The sequence below is a fragment of the Topomyia yanbarensis genome, chromosome 2, assembly GCF_030247195.1.
Source record: "Topomyia yanbarensis strain Yona2022 chromosome 2, ASM3024719v1, whole genome shotgun sequence".
In the NCBI taxonomy this organism is placed as follows: Eukaryota; Metazoa; Arthropoda; class Insecta; order Diptera; family Culicidae; genus Topomyia; species Topomyia yanbarensis.
In genome coordinates, this window is record NC_080671.1 from 360,204,311 (window position 1) to 360,224,409 (window position 20,099).

At 38.9% G+C, this 20,099-nt stretch overlaps 2 protein-coding genes across 3 annotated transcripts in view; one reads left to right on the plus strand and one right to left on the minus strand.

The window, feature by feature from the left end:
• LOC131684364 (serine/threonine-protein kinase Pak-like) overlaps positions 1 to 20,099 on the plus strand; it is an 89,770-nt gene that overhangs the window by 19,767 nt on the left and 49,904 nt on the right. The window lies entirely within an intron of this gene.
• LOC131684365 (actin, muscle-like) lies at positions 2,486 to 3,956 on the minus strand. The gene is made up of 2 exons (XM_058967185.1): positions 2,945 to 3,956; positions 2,486 to 2,881 (listed from the first exon to the last, which is right to left on the minus strand). Exons 1-2 carry the CDS (start codon positions 3,867 to 3,869, stop codon positions 2,676 to 2,678), a joined length of 1,131 nt encoding a protein of 376 aa, XP_058823168.1. The 5' UTR covers positions 3,870 to 3,956; the 3' UTR covers positions 2,486 to 2,675.

The window sequence follows — 20,099 nt, forward strand, 5'->3', positions numbered from 1 at the left end:
TTCATTCAATTCACTTAATTCATTTAATTCATTTAATTCATTTAATTAATTTAATTCATTTAATTTATTTAATTCATTTAATTTATTTAATTTATTTAATTCATTTAATTCATTTAATTCAATTAATTCAATTAATTCAATTAATTCAATTAATTCATTTAATTCATTTAATTCATTTAATTCTTTTAATTTTTTTAATTCATTTAATTCATTTAATTCATTTAATTCATTTAATGCATTTAATTCGTTTAATTCATTTAATTAATTTAATTCATTTAATTCATTTAATGCATGTAATTCTTTTAATTAATTTAATTTATTTAATTCGTGTAACTCATTTGATTCATTTAATTCTTTCAATTCATTTAATTCGTTTAGGTTGTTGATTTTATTCATTTTTTCAATTACTAGGTTTCTTCAATATTATTATTTCTAATAATTTAGGATTTCTTTCATGTTATTTTCAAATTTCACGTTTAATGAGCTGAACTTTTTTTTTGATTGTAGAGGATTGCTGCTTAGGGTCTTTAGCCTCTTTACTCGGGTTAGAAAGATCTCTTTAGAAAAATCCCTAACCCTATATGCTGAGCGAATTTGATTAATTTATTTTATTGTTGTTACTTATATTAATCATTCTACTCATTTTATGAATTTGATAACTATTTTCCAACTTTTCTCGTGCATGTAGGGTTCCAAAATTATTTTTCTTTGAAAACGGTGGGGTCAAGAAACACGAAAAGCCTTTTAGCATAAAGATAGGTGCTTTCCTCGCAGTGCTAGAAGCTGCTCATTTTTTACCTTTCTATGCTCAATACAATTCTCCTAGAATATTTGCAATAGTACATTTGTGTAAAAAACGTAGCCAAAGACAGTCTAAATTGATAAGTTTTATCAGATTTCAATAATATTGCAACATAACGAAGATATATGAAAAATTAATTTTCAGTCGTCAACGTAAATTGTCCCTGGCAGCACTGCTCCATTGGAATCCAATCAGACTAATTGCAATAACTTCAGTTCTAGAGCTGATCCTTGTAACTGTTAATACTCAAATGAAAGGCAATAGTTACAGTTATTAGCCTTACTTGTTTTTGTGAGCAAATCTTGCATCAATCAAAAGTTATAGCTGTTAAAAAACGTTGTTGTCCACAAACAACATCGGCATGAATGGATTAAGTCAGTTTTTTGCCTAAAAGGCTGTAAAAACAAAAAACAAAATTTCTTAAAAAACTTGTATCGGCCAATGCGACATTTTTGCCGAATAAACTTCTAAACACCCGATATTTTAGACAGGAGCTTGCTATCACTAACGAAAAACACGACGCACGAAAGGATCGAAAGTGGCCATGAATGGTGTCCCATATCTCGAAAACCAACAGGTTTTGATCAATTGTTTTTTATGAAGCACATTTCAAATTTCAAACATGTAAAAGAAATACAATAGATTTTTTGAAACCTCAATACCGCCTTAAAAGGGCCGATATAAATTTGTTCGATTTAAGCTACCGGCAACGAGCTGATCCAACCGATACAACAGAAAACGAACTGCATTATTTGCATGCTACCTTTTATATATGGGCCAACGAACGTAGATAGAATATGGGATGTGGCTAGCAACGATGTATCATGTGTCGCACGCCAGCAGAATAGCACGGACCAATCATGACACAGATAATCATAACATTCACAAAACACATTTTTCGTTATTTATAGTTGTCGTACATTTTACGGAAATGGATACAATATAAGTGCACATATTTCCCATCAGATAGTGCAAAAATGTAGTGCTTTCGTTCAGTACAATGGAAGTTATTCGAATTCCAAAACTACAAAAGTACCTCAGCACACATTTTTGAAACGGGAGCCCCGTATTGAAACGTTAGAACTATTCTACTTCAAAACTGGCTCTTATGTTTGCTGATTACTAAAAAAAATTCCATATTACTGATTGACATTCCACGGTCAATCTCACGTATCACATACTTCTACCTCTGCTCAATGCATTAGTTCAAATTGTAGGATGAGAACAGAAGCTTGTATCGAATTTTTACTTAGCTTAAACTCGATATTTATACATCTTCTCTTAGATATATCATAAGCGCGATTACGCCATTCACTGGTTGTAATCCGAACAATAGTGAATAGTCTCAATAATCCTGGCCAAACTTGATAGCATTTTAAGAGAGAGAGAGAGAGAGAGAGAGAGAGAGAGAGAAGGAGAAACTATTGAAAACTTCTCGAAAACAGACATTATCTTCCCACGTGGTTTAAATATAAAAATAAAAACTCACAATTACATGGGAGAATAAGTCTACTTTTACCAATTGACCAAATAAAACAGAATAATTTCTTACTTATTTTTTTTAATATAGATCAATAAAATAACAAAACTAGTGTTTTCCCCTCTTCTTAAACAGCTATAGGAAGATTTTTTGATGGTATTAAGCATTTTAAATTCCATTTATTAGTACATTCGATATTATTTTCCGATCTTATGGGAGTCTGCTTTCAATTTATTATTATTTGTCTAAAAGTCATTCGCTAGAAAAAATTCACATGAAAATAATAATCCACATTACATTGCATAGTGACAACGCTACACAGTAAAAAAAAATCGATGCTTGCTGGTGTTGATGCTGTTGCTGCTGCCATATTTTTGGTGTTCGTCATCAGACTTAGAAGCACTTACGATGAACGATGGATGGACCGGATTCGTCGTATTCTTCCTTCGAGATCCACATCGACTGGAAGGTGGACAGGGAAGCCAAAATGGAACCACCGATCCAAACGGAGTATTTGCGCTCTGGAGGTGCGATGATCTTGATCTTGATTGTCGATGGGGCCAGGGCGGTGATTTCCTTCTGCATACGATCAGCAATACCTGCGAGCGAAAAAAAGAAATATTGTACTTTTGAGGTAAACAGCCAAATGGCAAAATAATTACCTGGATACATGGTGGTACCACCGGACATAACAGTGTTGGCGTACAGATCCTTACGGATGTCGACATCGCACTTCATGATTGAGTTATACACAGTCTCGTGGACACCCACAGCTTCCATTCCTAGGAAAGATGGCTGGAACAGTGCCTCCGGGGCGCGGAAACGCTCATTGCCGATGGTAATGACCTGACCGTCTGGAAGTTCATAGGACTTCTCCAACGAGGTAGAAGCGGCAGCAATAGCCATTTCCTGCTCGAAATCCAAAGCAACGTAACACAGCTTTTCTTTGACATCGCGAACGATTTCACGCTCAGCGGTGGTGGTGAAGGAATAGCCGCGTTCAGTCAGGATCTTCATGAGGTACGAGGTAAGATCACGACCGGCCAAGTCCAGACGGAGGATGGCGTGTGGCAGAGCATAACCTTCGTAGATTGGAACTGTGTGGGATACTCCATCACCAGAATCCAGAACGATACCGGTGGTACGACCGGAAGCATACAATGACAGAACAGCCTGGATGGCGACGTACATGGCAGGCGAGTTGAAGGTTTCAAACATAATCTGAGTCATCTTCTCACGGTTAGCCTTCGGGTTCAACGGTGCTTCAGTCAGCAAGATCGGATGTTCCTCTGGGGCAACGCGCAGCTCATTGTAGAAGGTGTGATGCCAAACCTTTTCCATATCATCCCAATTAGTGATGATTCCATGCTCGATCGGGTATTTCAAAGTAAGAATACCACGTTTGGATTGAGCCTCATCGCCGACATACGAGTCCTTGTTACCCATACCGACCATCACACCCTGGTGCCGGGGACGACCAACGATCGAAGGAAACACGGAACGCGGTGCGTCATCACCGGCAAAACCGGCCTTGACCATTCCGGATCCATTATCAACAACTAGACCGCCAGCATCGTCGTCACACATCTTGTCTACTTATCACTGTGCACTATTGTACCGGAATATAGCTTAATTTTGCGACCTGAAACCGCCGCGACTAGGAAGAGACTGTTCATTCTGTGGCAAGGGATCATTATCATCGACTTGAAACATATTCCTCCCACCCGTTCAAAACTAGGGAGTCTGCGTAGTTGGCTCCTTGTTCAATCCGCACTTTTATCGTGATTTGCGGTGAAATTTGTTTCGATCCCGTATTCTGAGCGGTGTAGTTTTCCTAACTGGGTAACGAGCGGGAAAATTAAAAAAAAAACACTGTTTCAAATATGAACCGTTCATTATGTGGTGAAAAATCGAGCAAGTGTGTGGTTGATAAAAATAATTATAATATCAATTCATGTCAGAAGGTACCATATGTGGTAGCAGACACGGTTTGCTTTGGTGGCGGGCTGAGAGACAAATGTGTTAAGGTGGGCGTCTGGTGTAAAGTGCTCAAACCGAAAGTAATTTTGTTTTACGATTTTGAAGGCCAGGCATCAATGGACCTCTTGTGTAATGTTAAGGTTTATTTATACATTCATTAAGCACGAAATTTTTTTTTCAGTCGCGCAGAGCAACATACGAGCGTTCCAAGAGTAGACACGTCCAACCATTTTCACGTCGAGGAGCGCCTCTTGATAGCATTGTCTATAAACACTATTCTATTCAAAACTATAACACTATTAGAACTATGGTTGATATTTATAACAACTGGAGTTATATTCAGATAACTGAATTGAAAGTGGATTGCGGACAGTTTTATATACTATCAATATTATAACATAATCTATTATGAGACCATCAATTTATGAATTGATCGTTTGTTACTAGGTCACTGTCATTAGATGATTATATCTAATACAGTTCTCTTACAGAGTACGTATATACTTTTGGAGAAAAAAATATATCTCATTTAGTTTTAACTTTGATAAAATCATTTTAAATTTTGTTACAATTTTGTTATCATTAACCAGGTTTTTGTTTTATTTTTTGTTATTTTAACAACTAACCAGCCGTATTTATAACAGGGTCTGTTTCAAAATATTTTTGAAATAAATAACTCCAGGTGTTATAAATCAGTTATGCCCTTCTGATCGGGGTAGAGCATGAAACATTAGAAAATTAGGAATTTTTCTTGACGCAATACAGGTGTGAATCGAGATCTTGTAAAATTGAATAATACTAGTTGTGAAGCACAGAAAATATTTTTTCAAGTTATTTGGCCACAAGATTTTTCCGCCGAGGCGTTTTTTTAAAAAAGGTCTATGGCCGGAAATCTATCTCCCGTAATTCTTAACATAGATCTTAAAACTAAAGTTATTTTTCAGTTTGCCTATAACAATAGCCAGCGACGCACGTAAGATTTTTCGATATTTGGATTTTTCGCGAAACAACGCTCTTTTTAGTAAAATATGCTGAACGTGTCATAAAAATCAACACAAAATTGGTGATTAAAAAAATCACCAATAAAAAAATTAAATCCTATACGTACGCCGCTGGAGAAATCAATTTTGAAAGTACTGTGAAAATTTCAATGTGATCAAAAATTATTTGTTCGAGCTACGTTTACGGCCGGCTAAGTTTTGTAAATTTGAAAATTTAGCGATTTCAAAGCTCTAAAGCACATTTTAGACAGATAACAGATTTCGGTTCTTTTTAATTCTACAGTGATTAAACGCAATTCGATTAAATTTATTTTCAAATCGGTTTCTCGGAGGCGGCTTCATCTATTTGCACAAGGTTAATTTTAGAGATGGTCGGGTTTCAATTTTTTCGAACCCGAACCCGAGAGCTTGAAACTTGAAAAACCCGAATCCGACCCGAGCCCGGTATTTTAAAGTTCGAAAAATCCGAACCCAACCCGATCCTGAACATTTTAAAATTGCATAATCCGACCCGAACCCGATAAAAAAATTTTGTAAAACCCGAGCCCGACCTGAACCCGATAATTTGAAAGTTTAAAAACCCGACCCGAACCAGAAAATTTATAATTTGAAAAACCCGATCTAAACCAGACTTGTTATTTTTTTTTTTATTCATTTCGTTTATTTGATAGGCACAAATGCGTTAGCTTGGCGGTGCCAAATTCTTTTGTTTTTACATTTTGTATATTTTAAAACTAGGAGGTTACAATGTTGAAATATTTTTTTTTTAAAAAAGAAAAATTTTACAGCTATCTTAAGACTAGAAATAAGATTCTATATACAAGAGAGGGGGCGAAAGATTTTTTTTATGAAAAAATTTTAAAACAAGGAATTCAATAGTAATAATTTTTAGGAAATATTTATAGTTATCTTAAAACTAACAATATAGTTTGGTACACAAAAGGGGGAACAAATATTTATGAGAAAATTCGCAGGTGTTTTAAGACTAGGGATACAATTCTATTTACAAGATGGGGGACAATAGTTTTAACAAAGAGGTAAAATTACAACTATCTTAAAACTAGGAATACAGAATACAAATTTGAACTTTTTTAGCGGAGACTTATGCTTGGTCAAGATATTCAGAGGGGGGCTGTAGAAGCAGTTGTATCAAGGACAGGGGAGAGAAAGCGTAGATGGTGACCGGGAGAGAAGAGCAAAACTTGCAACTTTCGCTCAAACGGGAGATCAGCGAAAGATTACCGCCTCAGTCTAGTAGGTCGGATTGGTGGATGGTATTCTTCGGACCCGCGGGGAATCCTTCAAAAGTCATCGGACCTTGAGTCGCTCTCGCTTCAGTTTCCGTAGTGGTAAGTGCGACGGCGGTTACATAGTTGCAGTCTGGAGCTGATCGGTCCCACAAGGCAAGAGAAAGCTTCTAAAACGAGAAATAAAAAGAGAGGGGCTAAATTGGGATATTTGTCGTTTTTATGAAAGTATAAATAAGGGACATATAGGGGAAATCACGATTTGCCAGTATATCTCGGACTGGGACATTGGGTGGTCTACCTCGGGCCCGAAGGGAATCCTTTAACTGAGACCTGGCGTCCAAGTACCCGGCGCATACCCAGACAACGTGCTCGATGTCGTGATAGCCCTCGTCACAAGCGCACAGACTACTCTCCGCAAGCCCAATACGCCGCAGATGCGCATCCAAGGTGTAGTGGTTGGACATAAGTCGGGACATTACACGAATAAAATCCCGACCCACATCCATCCCCCTGAACCAAGGCTTCGTTGATACCTTTGGGATAATGGAATGTAGCCATCGTCCAAGTTCACCATTGCTCCACGAGGTTTGCCAACTGCTGAGTGTCCTCTGACGACAAATACTAAAAAATTCGTTGAAGCAGATTGGTCTTTCATATATGTCACCATTTAATGCGCCCACCTTTGCTAATGAGTCGGCCTTTTCATTGCCCGGGATAGAACAATGAGAGGGGACCCAAACAAAGGTAATCTGATAAGATTTTTCAGATAACGTACACAAGGACTCCTGTATCTTCCCCAGAAAATACGGGAATTGCTTTTTAGGCTTCACCGTACGAAGAGCCTCGATAGAGCTGAGGCTGTCCGAAATGATGAAGTAGTGATCTGTGGGCAGAGTGTCGATGATCCCAAGGGTGTACTGAATTGCAGCTAACTCTGCGACGTAAACTGAAGCAGGATCATTGAGCTTGAATGAAGCGGTGATAGTATTGTTGAAGATACCGAAGCCAGTGGACCCATCGAGATTTGATCCGTCAGTGTAGAACATTTTGTCACAGTCGACTTCTCGGAATTTATTATAAAATATATTGGGGATCACTTGAGGGCGTATATGGTCCGGGATTCCACGAATCTCTTCCTTCATGGATGTGTCGAAGAATACAGTAGAATCAGAAGTATCTAGGAAACGAACTCGGCTGGGAGTATATGAAGAAGGATTAATGCTCTGTGCCATGTAGTCGAAGTACAAGGCCATAAATCGGGTTTGAGAATTAAGCTCGACGAGCCTCTCGAAGTTTTCAATCACCAACGGGTTCAGAATGTCGCATCGGATGAGCAATCGATATGAGAGTTCCCAAAATCGATTTTTTAGCGGAAGAACGCCCGCCAGCACTTCGAGACTCATCGTATGGGTCGAGTGCATGCAACCCAAGGCAATGCGCAAGCAACGATACTGGATTCTCTCCAGTTTGATGAAGTGTATGTTCGCAGCGGAGCGGAAACAGAAACACCCGTACTCCATCACCGACAATATCGTTGTTTGGTACAACCTGATCAGGTCTCCTGGGTGAGCACCCCACCATGTTCCAGTTATTGTTCGGAGAAAATTGATCCTTTGTTGGCATTTCTGTTTCAGATACCTAATGTGACATCCCCAGGTACCTTTAGAGTCGAACCAGACCCCGAGATATTTAAATGTGAAAACCTGGTTGATCGTTGCACCCATTAATAGAAGCTGGAGTTGCGCCGGCTCACGCTTCCTAGAAAAAACAACCAACTCAGTTTTCTCCGTGGAGAACTCAATACCCAGCTGAAGAGCCCAAGCAGACAAATTGTCCAAGGTATTTTGTAATGGTCCTTGCAAGTCGGCAGCTTTGGGCCCTGTAACAGAGACCACCCCGTCGTCTGCAAGTTGCCTTAGCGTGCATGAATTGCCAAGACAACCGTCAATGTCATTCACGTAGAAATTGTAGAGCAGGGGACTTAGACATGAGCCCTGGGGAAGACCCATGTAGCTAAATCGCGATGTTGTTAAATCGCCATGCGAAAAGTGCATGTGCTTTTCAGACAACAGGTTTAGCAAAAAGTTATTTAAAATTGGTGAAAGACCATGCTGGTGCAGCTTCTCTGACAGAATGTTGATAGAAACTGAGTCAAAAGCCCCCTTAATATCCAAGAAGACTGATGCCATCTGCTCTTTGTTAGCATAGGCCATTTGGATTTCTGTAGAAAGCAACGCAAGGCAATCGTTCGTCCCTTTGCCTTTGCGGAAGCCAAATTGTGTATCTGACAGTAAGCCATTTGCTTCAACCCAATTGTCGAGGCGAAATGACTTGTTATTACGGATAGTCAACCAAACATCCCGAAGATTTTTAATTTTAGGCTGGGTCCAAGGCTCATCCAAAAGAATTATAGAATCATTCGAACCTAAAGTAGCACCATACGCGTCCGATTATATCTGCCTATGACAAAACGAGAGGAATTGGCAGTTATATTTGCTATTATTGAACGTAGAATTTGTAATGTTCTGAGAAACTTATAAATCGTCGATATCTTAACCGGAAAGTAGGATAAATCGGCGGCTAACGCATGGGATATCAAGAAGCATAATTACGACAGATTCAAACTACCTTGCCCGTCGTACCAAAATTTCTAATTTTTTATCGAAAGCCATTCCTGCAAGAGCAGTTTTGTATAATTTATTACATGTAATAAATTAAGCTGTGAATTGGCACTTCGTATTCAACGGTTTACACGACGTCACCCGCGTTACTGGTTGGTACGGCCAAACTTATTTCGAAGGGTGTCAACCAAGATTTTCTGACGCGTTCTTGATGTCACATCATTAGCTAGTAGTATATGCGCGCCAGTTCTCGGAACGACTCCAAACTTCTACAAATCCGCTTATGGCTTGAACAGAACACACAATATATTTACGATCAATTCATTAAAATCGTGAAAATAATGTATTTTCATCAAAGAATCCGGATCATACAACGAACCAACCCGGGGACAAACTGAGAGAAAGTGCTTGTTTCATATATCTACCACTGATTTGATAGTGGCGCTAGTATACCATTACCATATGAGTACCATCGTTGATAGATTGTCTCTACTTTCCATAGATTTCTACTCGCTTGAACCAATATTTTCCGACAAATTCACTTTGACTTGGTTTATTGAAGATTATCATAAAATTTAAATCGTGCAGTGATTTTAGACAAGAATCACTTATTGTTGAAGGCTTTCTCATTAAAAAATAAAATAATTTGGACAGTTTGTGAATCTTAAGAGAAGAAATTTTATACATAAATAAAAATACAATATTTGAGCATCAGAAAATATGACGAATTCTTGCAATTCAAAGGTGGTAAAATTTAGTACAGTTATCCCGAGCAAATACTCATGGGTTTAAACACCACATAGCCCCTTGAAAAGACCTTAAACATGGTCCGTGCCAAAATTCACAACCATCAAGGCACCATAAAATGGTCTCAGTAACCCATAAGTATACCAACATATGGTATTTTATATGGGATCTACCGGACCATGGTGATGGTGTTTTCATGAGTTGAACCCATTTCAAACACCCATGTCAAACCCCGTGAGCATGGGGGTATTATGGGCTATTCTTTTACTCGGGATATGTGTCATCTACTCGTATACGAAGTAAAGTTAAATACTACAAAAGGAGACTAGGTATTGTGTATAGACGTAAACAGTGTCAAGAAATGGTTGGGAGTGATCTGTTCAAAACCCGAATTCGACCCGAATCCGAAAATTTCAAATTCGAAAAACCCGAGCCCGACCCGAACCCGAAAGATTAAAATTTCAAAAACCCGGGCCCGACCCGAACCCGAGAAATTCAAATTTGAAAACCCGGAATCCGAGAAGTTTAAATTTACAGAGTCCGAATCCGACCCGAAACCCGTCGGGTTCGGGTCGGGTACGAGTTTCGGGTCCAAAAACCCGAACCCGACCATCTCTATTAATTTCAAACGAAAGGTGTGCTGGTTGCAATTGAATGGCTGACATCCAAAATGGGTTTTTCTTATGGAAAACAGGGAAAATTTCCGCATTTCCAAATTAACATTTTTTACTTTTCTCATATAGAAAATATGCAATTACTCTGAAAATCGTCAACCTAATCCCAACCCGGAGGGCCGAGTGTCACATACCATACGACTCAGTTAGTCGAGACAGGAAAAAGTCAACGCTAGCTTATTCCTGTCACTAAGTTAGTGTCGGATTCTGATGAGACGAAGTCGAAACGAAAATGAAAGTATAGCTTATTTGGTTATTGGTTTTGTGCTCTTCATGTGCCAAGACGGTTTAAAACGATTTTCTCCTTAATGGAGAAAAAATAGTTTTACCAAAAATTTTCTCCGCTAAGGAGAAAAATAGCATACTATTATCAACTTTTTAATGGAATTAGACCGCCCATGATCGCATATTTGTTCCATGTTCTATGGGATTTCTATCTTTATCTGATTTGCGATGATAGGCAGTATATGGTGTCTATGACGAAGTTGTAGGTACTGTAATTGTAAGTATATCTTTTGAAGATACGTACTTTGTAGATCCTACAAATTTTGAAATATGGCGCATTTTCTTAAATTAAGTTAAATTTCCACCCAAAACATACTTATTCTTAATCGTGTTCAATTGTTCAACTCATTTCCTCACTATGTAATTTAGATATCATGTGAGAAACTGTTCTTTTCTCGTCGTACGAACAGAATATAAAACCCGCTTTAACTACATTAGAATGTAAATATCGAAAATAATGTAAAAGCCTTCAAATCGGACTGGGGCTCTTCGAAATAAAAGTCGTAAAAAAAAACCTTTAGTATAGCAATCGGAAAATATATATCCGTTTCAAACAAAGTAGTTTTCATTAATTGACTTCCCAAGCAACCGGAAGTTCAGATAATACTTAAAAAACACACGCGAACTTTCAAGCTGCTTAAGCTTGAATGACACTTGACGCTAAAGCCGCCATTGGAACAAAAAACGTATTGCAAAATTACTTAAAACGAGAAGCTTATTCAACTCCCTTATACGAACTTTTGGTTGCTTGGGTTTTAATCTAGAATATATAATATAAGATTTTCCTGCGAGTGAATTATTAGCTTTTATCCAGTTCTTATCCTGGAGGTTTATCTTTGCTAATCTTTTGAGATGATAGCTTTTCAAACATTTCTTATACTGAAGAATTTCAGTCCACTTGATGTTAACATCCCATTTTTACATTTTAATATATTTAAAGTTGGTTTACGAAGCGTGTTCTGTTCTTGTGACTTTTTTTTCGGTCGCTCATATGTAGTAGTGGGCAGTAAATCAGACCAGCTTCGTAAAGCAAAGATCGTGGAGTAAGCTAATTCGATTATTATCGACCAGGCAACTTCATACCATATGATGAGAATTGAAGTCTCTTCGGTGCCGGGAGGAGTTCCGCAATATCACAAAGTTGCTGATACCTAGTATTTTTAAGACCAGGAGCTGCTCGGTTTTGTATCAGACCTTCTGCGGGCTATTATATTTGACGGGCTCTCTAGAGAAAAATTTAAGCCTTTACGAGGAATCTCTGCTACCTATGGTTTTTAGAAGCTGTAAAAGATGCTCCCACATGGGGATCGCCTAACACACCTTTTCTAAGGCAACATAGTGTAATGATTTATCGTGGTGAGTGGTGTCTCTCTCTTTAATATTTCTGCAAACATCGCTTTCAAGGGAACGATTCTCCGGCGCTGTTTAAACGCGGGACATGATAATGGATTATGCGGACTTATTCCCGCAATAGGCACACTTTTCAGCATTTCCAATGCAAGAGTCATCCTCATGATTCTCGACGTCACACCGAGTCTTATTGCTCCCATGACCCATTCTTGTATGTTGTGCAACGATGCAATGCATGACACGTGCTACGAACAGCCGAATATGCAGACGATCCTTGTCGAAGAAGACGTCCTTAAACTCAAAGCAATCCCGCCAAAGGTCACCCGATATAAGTTTAGAGGGACAAACAATTTTGTCCCGTCCAGTGCGATTGCCGCTCGAAATCTTCGCTCACTGGAACAAAAGTTTCTTAAAGTAGCCAAAGAATCAACAGCCAACAAATAGCATAACAAACCCGAATCGGTGACCGCGCCATCGATCTCAACATTGTAAGCGGCCACGTAGACGCAGTAGTCCCTCACAAAAGACTTGTCGCCAATAGCGTTATTTTCTTGTTTTGGAAAATTCTAAGCTTATCTGAGCGAACTTTCGAGATACCTGTCATGGTTAAATATTTCTGAGTCAGTTTTTTTTCAAAATCTTTAGAATACTTAACTTAGTGGTTTTCAGCCTGGGGTGAATTCACCCCTACGGGTAAATTAGACTATTGTAGGGGGCGCATAATCCATGCGAGATAAATTTAAACTTGTTATCCTAACATTGCCGTCGGAATTTCGTCATGCTATATTGTTTCAGTGTGTGTCAAGAATTGAGATGCTTGCTGAGAGTGCTCAGGAACTAGGTTTCTAGTGGGAAAATCATGGTTTTAATCCAATTGAAAATCATTTGTTTTTTTTCTGAGATGGTAAACAATTTTCAGAAAGGAGTACATCGTAAGGATCAATATTCAGAAAGGGGTACATGATACATATTTATTTCATTCTTTAATACCATAACCGTACGCTCGCAACTTACGCTTACGGGGTTACATAACTTTAATTTTTCAAAAACTTGAAAAAATTTATTACTTTATCTGACATGAAGCTGTACGGAACATTTTCCCAAATTTGTATCGAGATCCAAGAAATAAATCGAAAATGGCAGCACTTCCAAGCGCGCTTTGCCTACCAAGTGCAGTGGTAACTTGAAATTTTAAACTCAATTATCTCGAAATGTTGTTTTCCCAAAAATGGTTTTTCCGTAATCACGATTGTCGAAAAACTAATCAACAGATTTTCTTCAACTTTTTTTCCCAATTGATCGTAATTAATTTTTCTCGTATCTTAACGATTCCTTTTTTATGCATAAATTTTTGTATTGCAGATGAAAATTTTTAAATACTATTTTTTAGGAAAACGTTCCCGAATTCAGGAAAAAAATTATTTATTCAACTAATCGTTAAGGTGCTCATATGCTAATGTAATTTCTTGAGATTTGGGATTTTAGATGATCTATTGGTCTTTAATCGTGGTCACTGCGAACCTCTTAAATAAAAAAGGGCTTCGGGGAAAAAGCCATAACTCCGTCAATTAATATATTTTTATAAACTTATGCTTGTTCATTTCACTGAAAAATGTACTACCAAAATACTATAAGTTTGATGCAATGAAATCATTGCTTTATGCCTTCAGATAAACTTTCTTGACATTCTTCGCACAAAAAGGTATGTAACCCCTTAACTCCACGCATTAGGTTCTGTACAATATCCGGCTGCAGCTTCTTCTGTACGGAAACCCACTTTTTCCTCAGATTTGACCTCCTTGGGATGCTTCCGTAGTGCTTGCTTCATAATTACCCAGTATTTTTAGATGTGCCTTAGTTCCGGTACGTTGGGGGGGGGGGGTCATGTCCGTAGGTACGAAAGTGACCCCGTTGACTTCGTACAACACCAGGACAACATTTGAATAGTGGCAAGAAGCTAGATCCGACCAGAAGATCGTAGGGCCCTCGTGTTGCAGAGGAAGCAGACGCTACTGCCGACACTCCTTGAGGTTTATCACCCCATTTACAGTCCCGGTAGTCACGAACGGCGCACTTCGTTTACCACATGAGCAGATCGCTTGCGAAATCATGTATTTATTGGCAAACTTCTGTTTCCTTACTTCCTCCGGAACATCAAATTTGTGCTAGGCGGTGAAGAACAGTAGCTCCGGAAGCTGCCGGAAGTCCACCTCATCATCCAAGCCATCAGACAATGAGGCTTCATCGGCATCTGGGTGTACAGTTTCCGAGCCTGATACTTTCCCACCGTATTTGCCCGTTCGTCACGATTTAGAACGTTCTGCACTTTGTAAGGGAATGTAGTCTAGGTTGGGACGGGTTTGTTTAGAGGCTGATATCTTGTTTCCAAGACCATATTTTTTAGCTTGTAGTACACTATTTTGTAGATATATTATGTGGCTTAATGTCTACAAACGGAAGATGTTTACTTGCAATTTTAAATAAGACTCAGGATCAATTTTCTACATGACGGCAAAATGGCCAAAAAAAGTGTCGTATAGGTTGGGACACTTCAAACAATTTAAATAATTAAAGGCAATTTAAACATTAATGCATTATATTTATTTTTTGGTTAATATTTATTTGTTAATTGGTATTTTAAAATAAGAATAAGTAACTGAAAGACTTATTTACTTCCATTTGACAAAGTTAATCTGACTCACAGTTTTTACATGTAAAACTTGTACGCAATCTTGTACGCATGCGCAATTGTATGGTGTCCCAACCTATACGACACGCTTGTCCCAACCAATTTTTCGAAGAAAAAAATCCAATGAAGCAAACGCAAAACTCTGGTCGGTAATAATATTTTAGTTACTTCTTAACACTTTAAAATTATTTACGTTGAAATTTCGATGAAAAAGATTCAATTTAAGATGGCGCAAAAATCAGCACAACAAAAGATTTTTCGCTCGTTTCTTGACATTGCTTAGTGCAGCTGTGACAATAATGAGCTATAATTCAACTTGCGTTGCGTTGCGTTGCGTTGCGTTGTGACGATGATTTTGGCGGATTGCACACTGACTTCATCATGTTTGACTGCTGATTATCTAATAAGAGTTGCTTAGGAAGTGGTAAGTAGGAATTCATACCAATCCGACCCATATTAAAACCTCAACAGCATGATAGCCATCATTGCCGGCCGCCCCCATCTCCATCGTTCACGGGGAAGGATAAAGGATAAGGTAGACAGGAAGTGTTGATGCTCCACCTACTTAACGGAAGGACGACGATTCATCAGACTCTTCCATAGGTGTCGCGGAGTTGGTGGTTTGGAAGGGTATCAGGTCTAGGATTCGCTCCAAGCAAACGATGCGACCTGTAAAGCATATTTTATTAGGTAGTTGTTTAGTTAGTCTTCGAGTGCACGATCACTCGAAAAAGAGATGATCTTGTTTAGTTTTTGGTTATTTTTAAACTCTGGGCAGCCGGCTACCGAGAGTATACTATGTTCCCTAAACAAAAACAATTTGAACTCCACACAGCCGATCGTGGGAGTATTGCCTGGAAAAGCTAATCTTATCTGCGTAATGGGCCGGATCACTATTTATTGCAACAGTATTTGGACAGAACTCGCTACTTCTTCTCTACGATATATTTATTGGCTTGAAAACTACCAAGTGACAGCATATTATACTGGCAAAAATAGCGCGAGATGTTATAAATCAAGGAAAGTATTTCTTATTTTCCATATCGGATTGTTTGTGGAATACAAGTATACGAGCGATAATACCGAACACTGAAGGGAAATATAAAGGATTGTTAATCTGATGCACGGGCTTGTTAGCAATAACGGAGCTTTAAATTAGGTTCATAAAAACAGACGCGGCGAATTTTCAATACGTATTGAGCCGTGTTCATAGATACTAGTCAGATTAGTCGTATTGGGGCTAATTTCCGATCAACTATTCATTTTTACGGCAATGTTTTCTCGACTAGATCTGTTCGCACCCTCTCATTCTGTTCGCACCCTCTCATTCTGCGGTCTAAGGACCAAATGTCATCAATAGACTTAGAATCGCGTGGAGGCATGAGATAGGAAACTTGTAAGAATTTTGCTATCCCACCGTTTGACTACCAGAATGGATGGGAGAACAGTAATACTAGCAAATACCGACTACCATAAGAGCGGTGCAAATTTGAACGAGTGACGTAGAGTACTGCACTGAAAAAAGGACCAGGAGTGCGATTTTACGAAGTTTTAGCTTCCGATGGCCCTACATTTTCTGACAAAGTGAAGTTCTTGAATGTTGAGATTTTTATTACTGTTTAGAAAAGCAAAAGTATCATAAAGCTAGTGTCAGGCCTTCATGAGACCTCAAGAAGTCACTTTTGGAGGTATTCGTAAATGTAGATTTGTCGGTAGACGGTTCCAAATATAATAGAAAAATACCTAATTTAACACAACTACAGATCACTTGCAACATAAAAAGCTTTTTGTGAAATTCGACAGCTCCATCTTAGGCCAATTCAATAAATTTCCTGCATGAAAGTTTCCATTTTTTAAAAACGGTTTTTAAGCCAAAGCTTTGGAAGTTAAACCTTGGCGTGGAAGTGCCGGTATATTAATATATTCTGTTACTTAGTGTAGAATTAGATTTCGTCATTTACGGCTAATATACAACCGCCAGAAGAAACTTAAAACGTTGGTACACAATCAAGAAAGGCGAATCAGAAAAGGTATATGTCAGTGATTCACTAAATACAGACTGGAAAGAGGGTAATATAGAAAACCTTAAGGTCCGCCCAGATTAAGTCTTCAGTACGGAACAAAACCTCGGCCTAGGAACTCCTAGCATGTTGTTAGTCGCCTCTTACGACATGGGAGCAGTTCCCAGAGGTTCTATTCTTGGTTGAAATAGTGCAAAAAGATTTCAGCCCGCCGGACACCACACGGCTTGAGAATCATGAAAAGTTTTCCTACTGTGGAGAAACTCCGCATGATCTCTCGACATATCCCGCGTATAAATTTGGTAGGGGCCAAATGAAACATTCTTTTAAGGAATGCTCTGACAAGAAATGCAAAAGAGCGCTACGCCACCGACGACGACTAATTTCTACGTTTCCTTGTACACTAAAGAGCGAGAGTCTGCCCATCCCATTGTGGGAACATCGTCTAATGTGCCTATAAATTTCCGAAATAGGAAAATCAGTTTTCTCTCCTAAACTTCCTCGTAAAGGCCTGAGAGTGTCCCTTGAAGGGGTGCTGTTACAAAACCGAAGTAAGTGGTTCCTGGTCTCGGTAATCTTAGAAACTAGCACGAATTTCCACATGGGACATCAAAAACCCCAAGTGTCTACATTTTCCCCCCGATTTTACACAATGCATTTGCATTACGTTTAAATGTCAGATGAAACGAGTACCCGACGTGAACAACCGCGAACAGTCTCGCACTTCGTGGAGCTTAGATTTGTACGCGAAAAGGACATTTGAACGTCAGATCGCCCGAATTTTTCCCAATATACGCGACGCTACAAATGCAAATGAAAAACTTGATGAAAGCTGAAAAACGCGCTCATTGGCACCGGTCCGTCGACGGATTAACGGACGGATCATTATAGAATCAATGTTTCGTTTGGTGGCTAGGGTCTACGTTATGTATTCGATTCATCCTGTGAGTGGAATACACGGAACGTACGTCGTATTATGACAGCTATGCATCGCTTTTACGCAAATTATCATGACAGTAGAGGTGAGTGCAATCACACAAGAGGCTGTGCTGCCAACATTCTCCCCACAAAACTGATGGTTTTAAGTTTACCTATCGACGACCATGCCCACATCGTTACAGTTACAGGAGGCTCTCTGTTTGATGGAGCATGGAAAGCACTCTTTGTATTTCCTGGAGAAAACATAGGAGTTTTTTTTTATCTGAAAAATCATAGCAGATTACCTTAGTTTGGGTTCTTTCGCAGTGCTCCATTCCGGGTAATGAGAAGGCGGACACTTGGATTAGAATGATAATGAGAAGATGGACATTTAGGCATTAGAAGGTGATATTTATGAAAGAACGCGTAGATTCAACGAGTTTATAAAAAAATTTCTTCACGGAGTACGCTCGAAAATTGGCAAATTTCGGGGAGCGGTTGAAGTTCAGGAATCACAAAGGTATCAACAAATCTTGGTCCAAGAGAATGGATGTGGGTCATGACTTCATTCTGGTGATATCTCGGCTCATGTATACAATTATTCTACGTAGAATGCCCATCTTCGGCGTAATGGGGGTTGTGGAGAGTGGTCTCTGCGCTTGAGGTGGCGGTTATCGCGATATTAAACATGTTGTCTGGTCGTGCGCTAAGTGTTCTAGTATCAGATCTCCGGTAAACGAATCTCTTCGGCCTCGTTCCAGTCCAGTCCGAGATGCTATAATGAGCTATAATTCAACTTGGTATAAAAAGTGAGCTACGATCGAGTCTAGTATGTGCTAAAAATAACAGATGGCAACACTGCATAGGAACGAAAATATCGAGCTGTCCCAACCTATACAGCGTCCCAACCTATACGACAATCCCTTACGTATGCAGTCCCTCCCGGTTCTCGGCTCTCTGAACGAAAGACTTGGACAGTTTCAACTTTTTGGCCACATCCCTGACCGATGATTACTAATAGAGCATCCATTCTGACTGCATTTCTCCTTCCATTCGATGCTCAGAGTTTTGTAGTAATGTATAATCGCACGACTCACCGATGTCTGCACGATTCCGAGCTATTTTCCGATGTCTCGACTAGAGAGTTGAGGATTTCCCAGGGGCTTGCGCAATTTGCGACGTTGCGTTTTGAGTGACGCCATTTTTTCAATTTTTGAAACACTGACAGCGATAAAAAATACAGTGTAAACAATACACTCTAAACTACTTCTACCCAAATTTTCAAGAGAAAAATATCTAAAGGGTTATTTTCCGCAGTGTTTTTCATGATGCACTTTGATGTGGGACACCCTTTAATTTTATCTATCTTTGGATTGAGGATTTTACGTGTGTCAAAAGTTTTCTTTATAATGTTTTATTCAGAAGCATAAAATGGATCCAAAATATATCGTAAAAAAAGTTGGTGCAAATTTAATTGGTCACCGCTAGATTTGCTTTCTCAATAACTGTTTGTTAAAGTGATAAATCAAGTAACGCAAAGTGGAGTGTGCATCTCTTCTTGAATTGATTAGCAAATCAATGTAAATTATGGTAATTCAATGATTTTTTTTACGGCAACCAGAAGAGGAAATGTAGCATATATTTTTAAGCTTACGAATTTGTCGAAATTCCCCAAGAAACATCTGATAAGACAGGCTGTATGTACGTGTGGTTCGAAAAGCTACTGTTTCATTGTAATTGGTACCGTTAACCAGGAAATTTATGTAAACGAGTGTCAGCTGCCTTCCCTGAAGCAACACGATTGTTCCGGACTGTTTTGGCCTGTCATTACGAAAAAAGGCCATGGAGTGGTATACTGCCAACAATACCAGAATAAATCTAAATACTGGCCGCAGTGGTTCGTCTCCTCCAAAAAATACCACCAATAACGTTCAGGGTGCGCCCAAAGACAGGAACCATCTCAACACGCCGAAATTCCACCCAATCTAGAGATATCATCAAGTGGAAATTGAAGCAACTAAAACGGTCTACAGCAAGTTATCTGAATATTTTTGCTGTATTTATTACTAATTGAACGCAAAGGAAATTTGATTTTTTTTATTAAAAAAAATATCAATTTACACACATTCTGCTTGGCAGATGATCTTCCGGATGAAGAATCTACCAGCTGCCCCGTAAACTTCGACGCAGAGAAAATGTCTATTGCCAATCAGCGAACGTAGTTTCCCAACTCAAATTCTTCGCTCAGCGAACAACTTTAATGAAATTCATACCTGGCAGC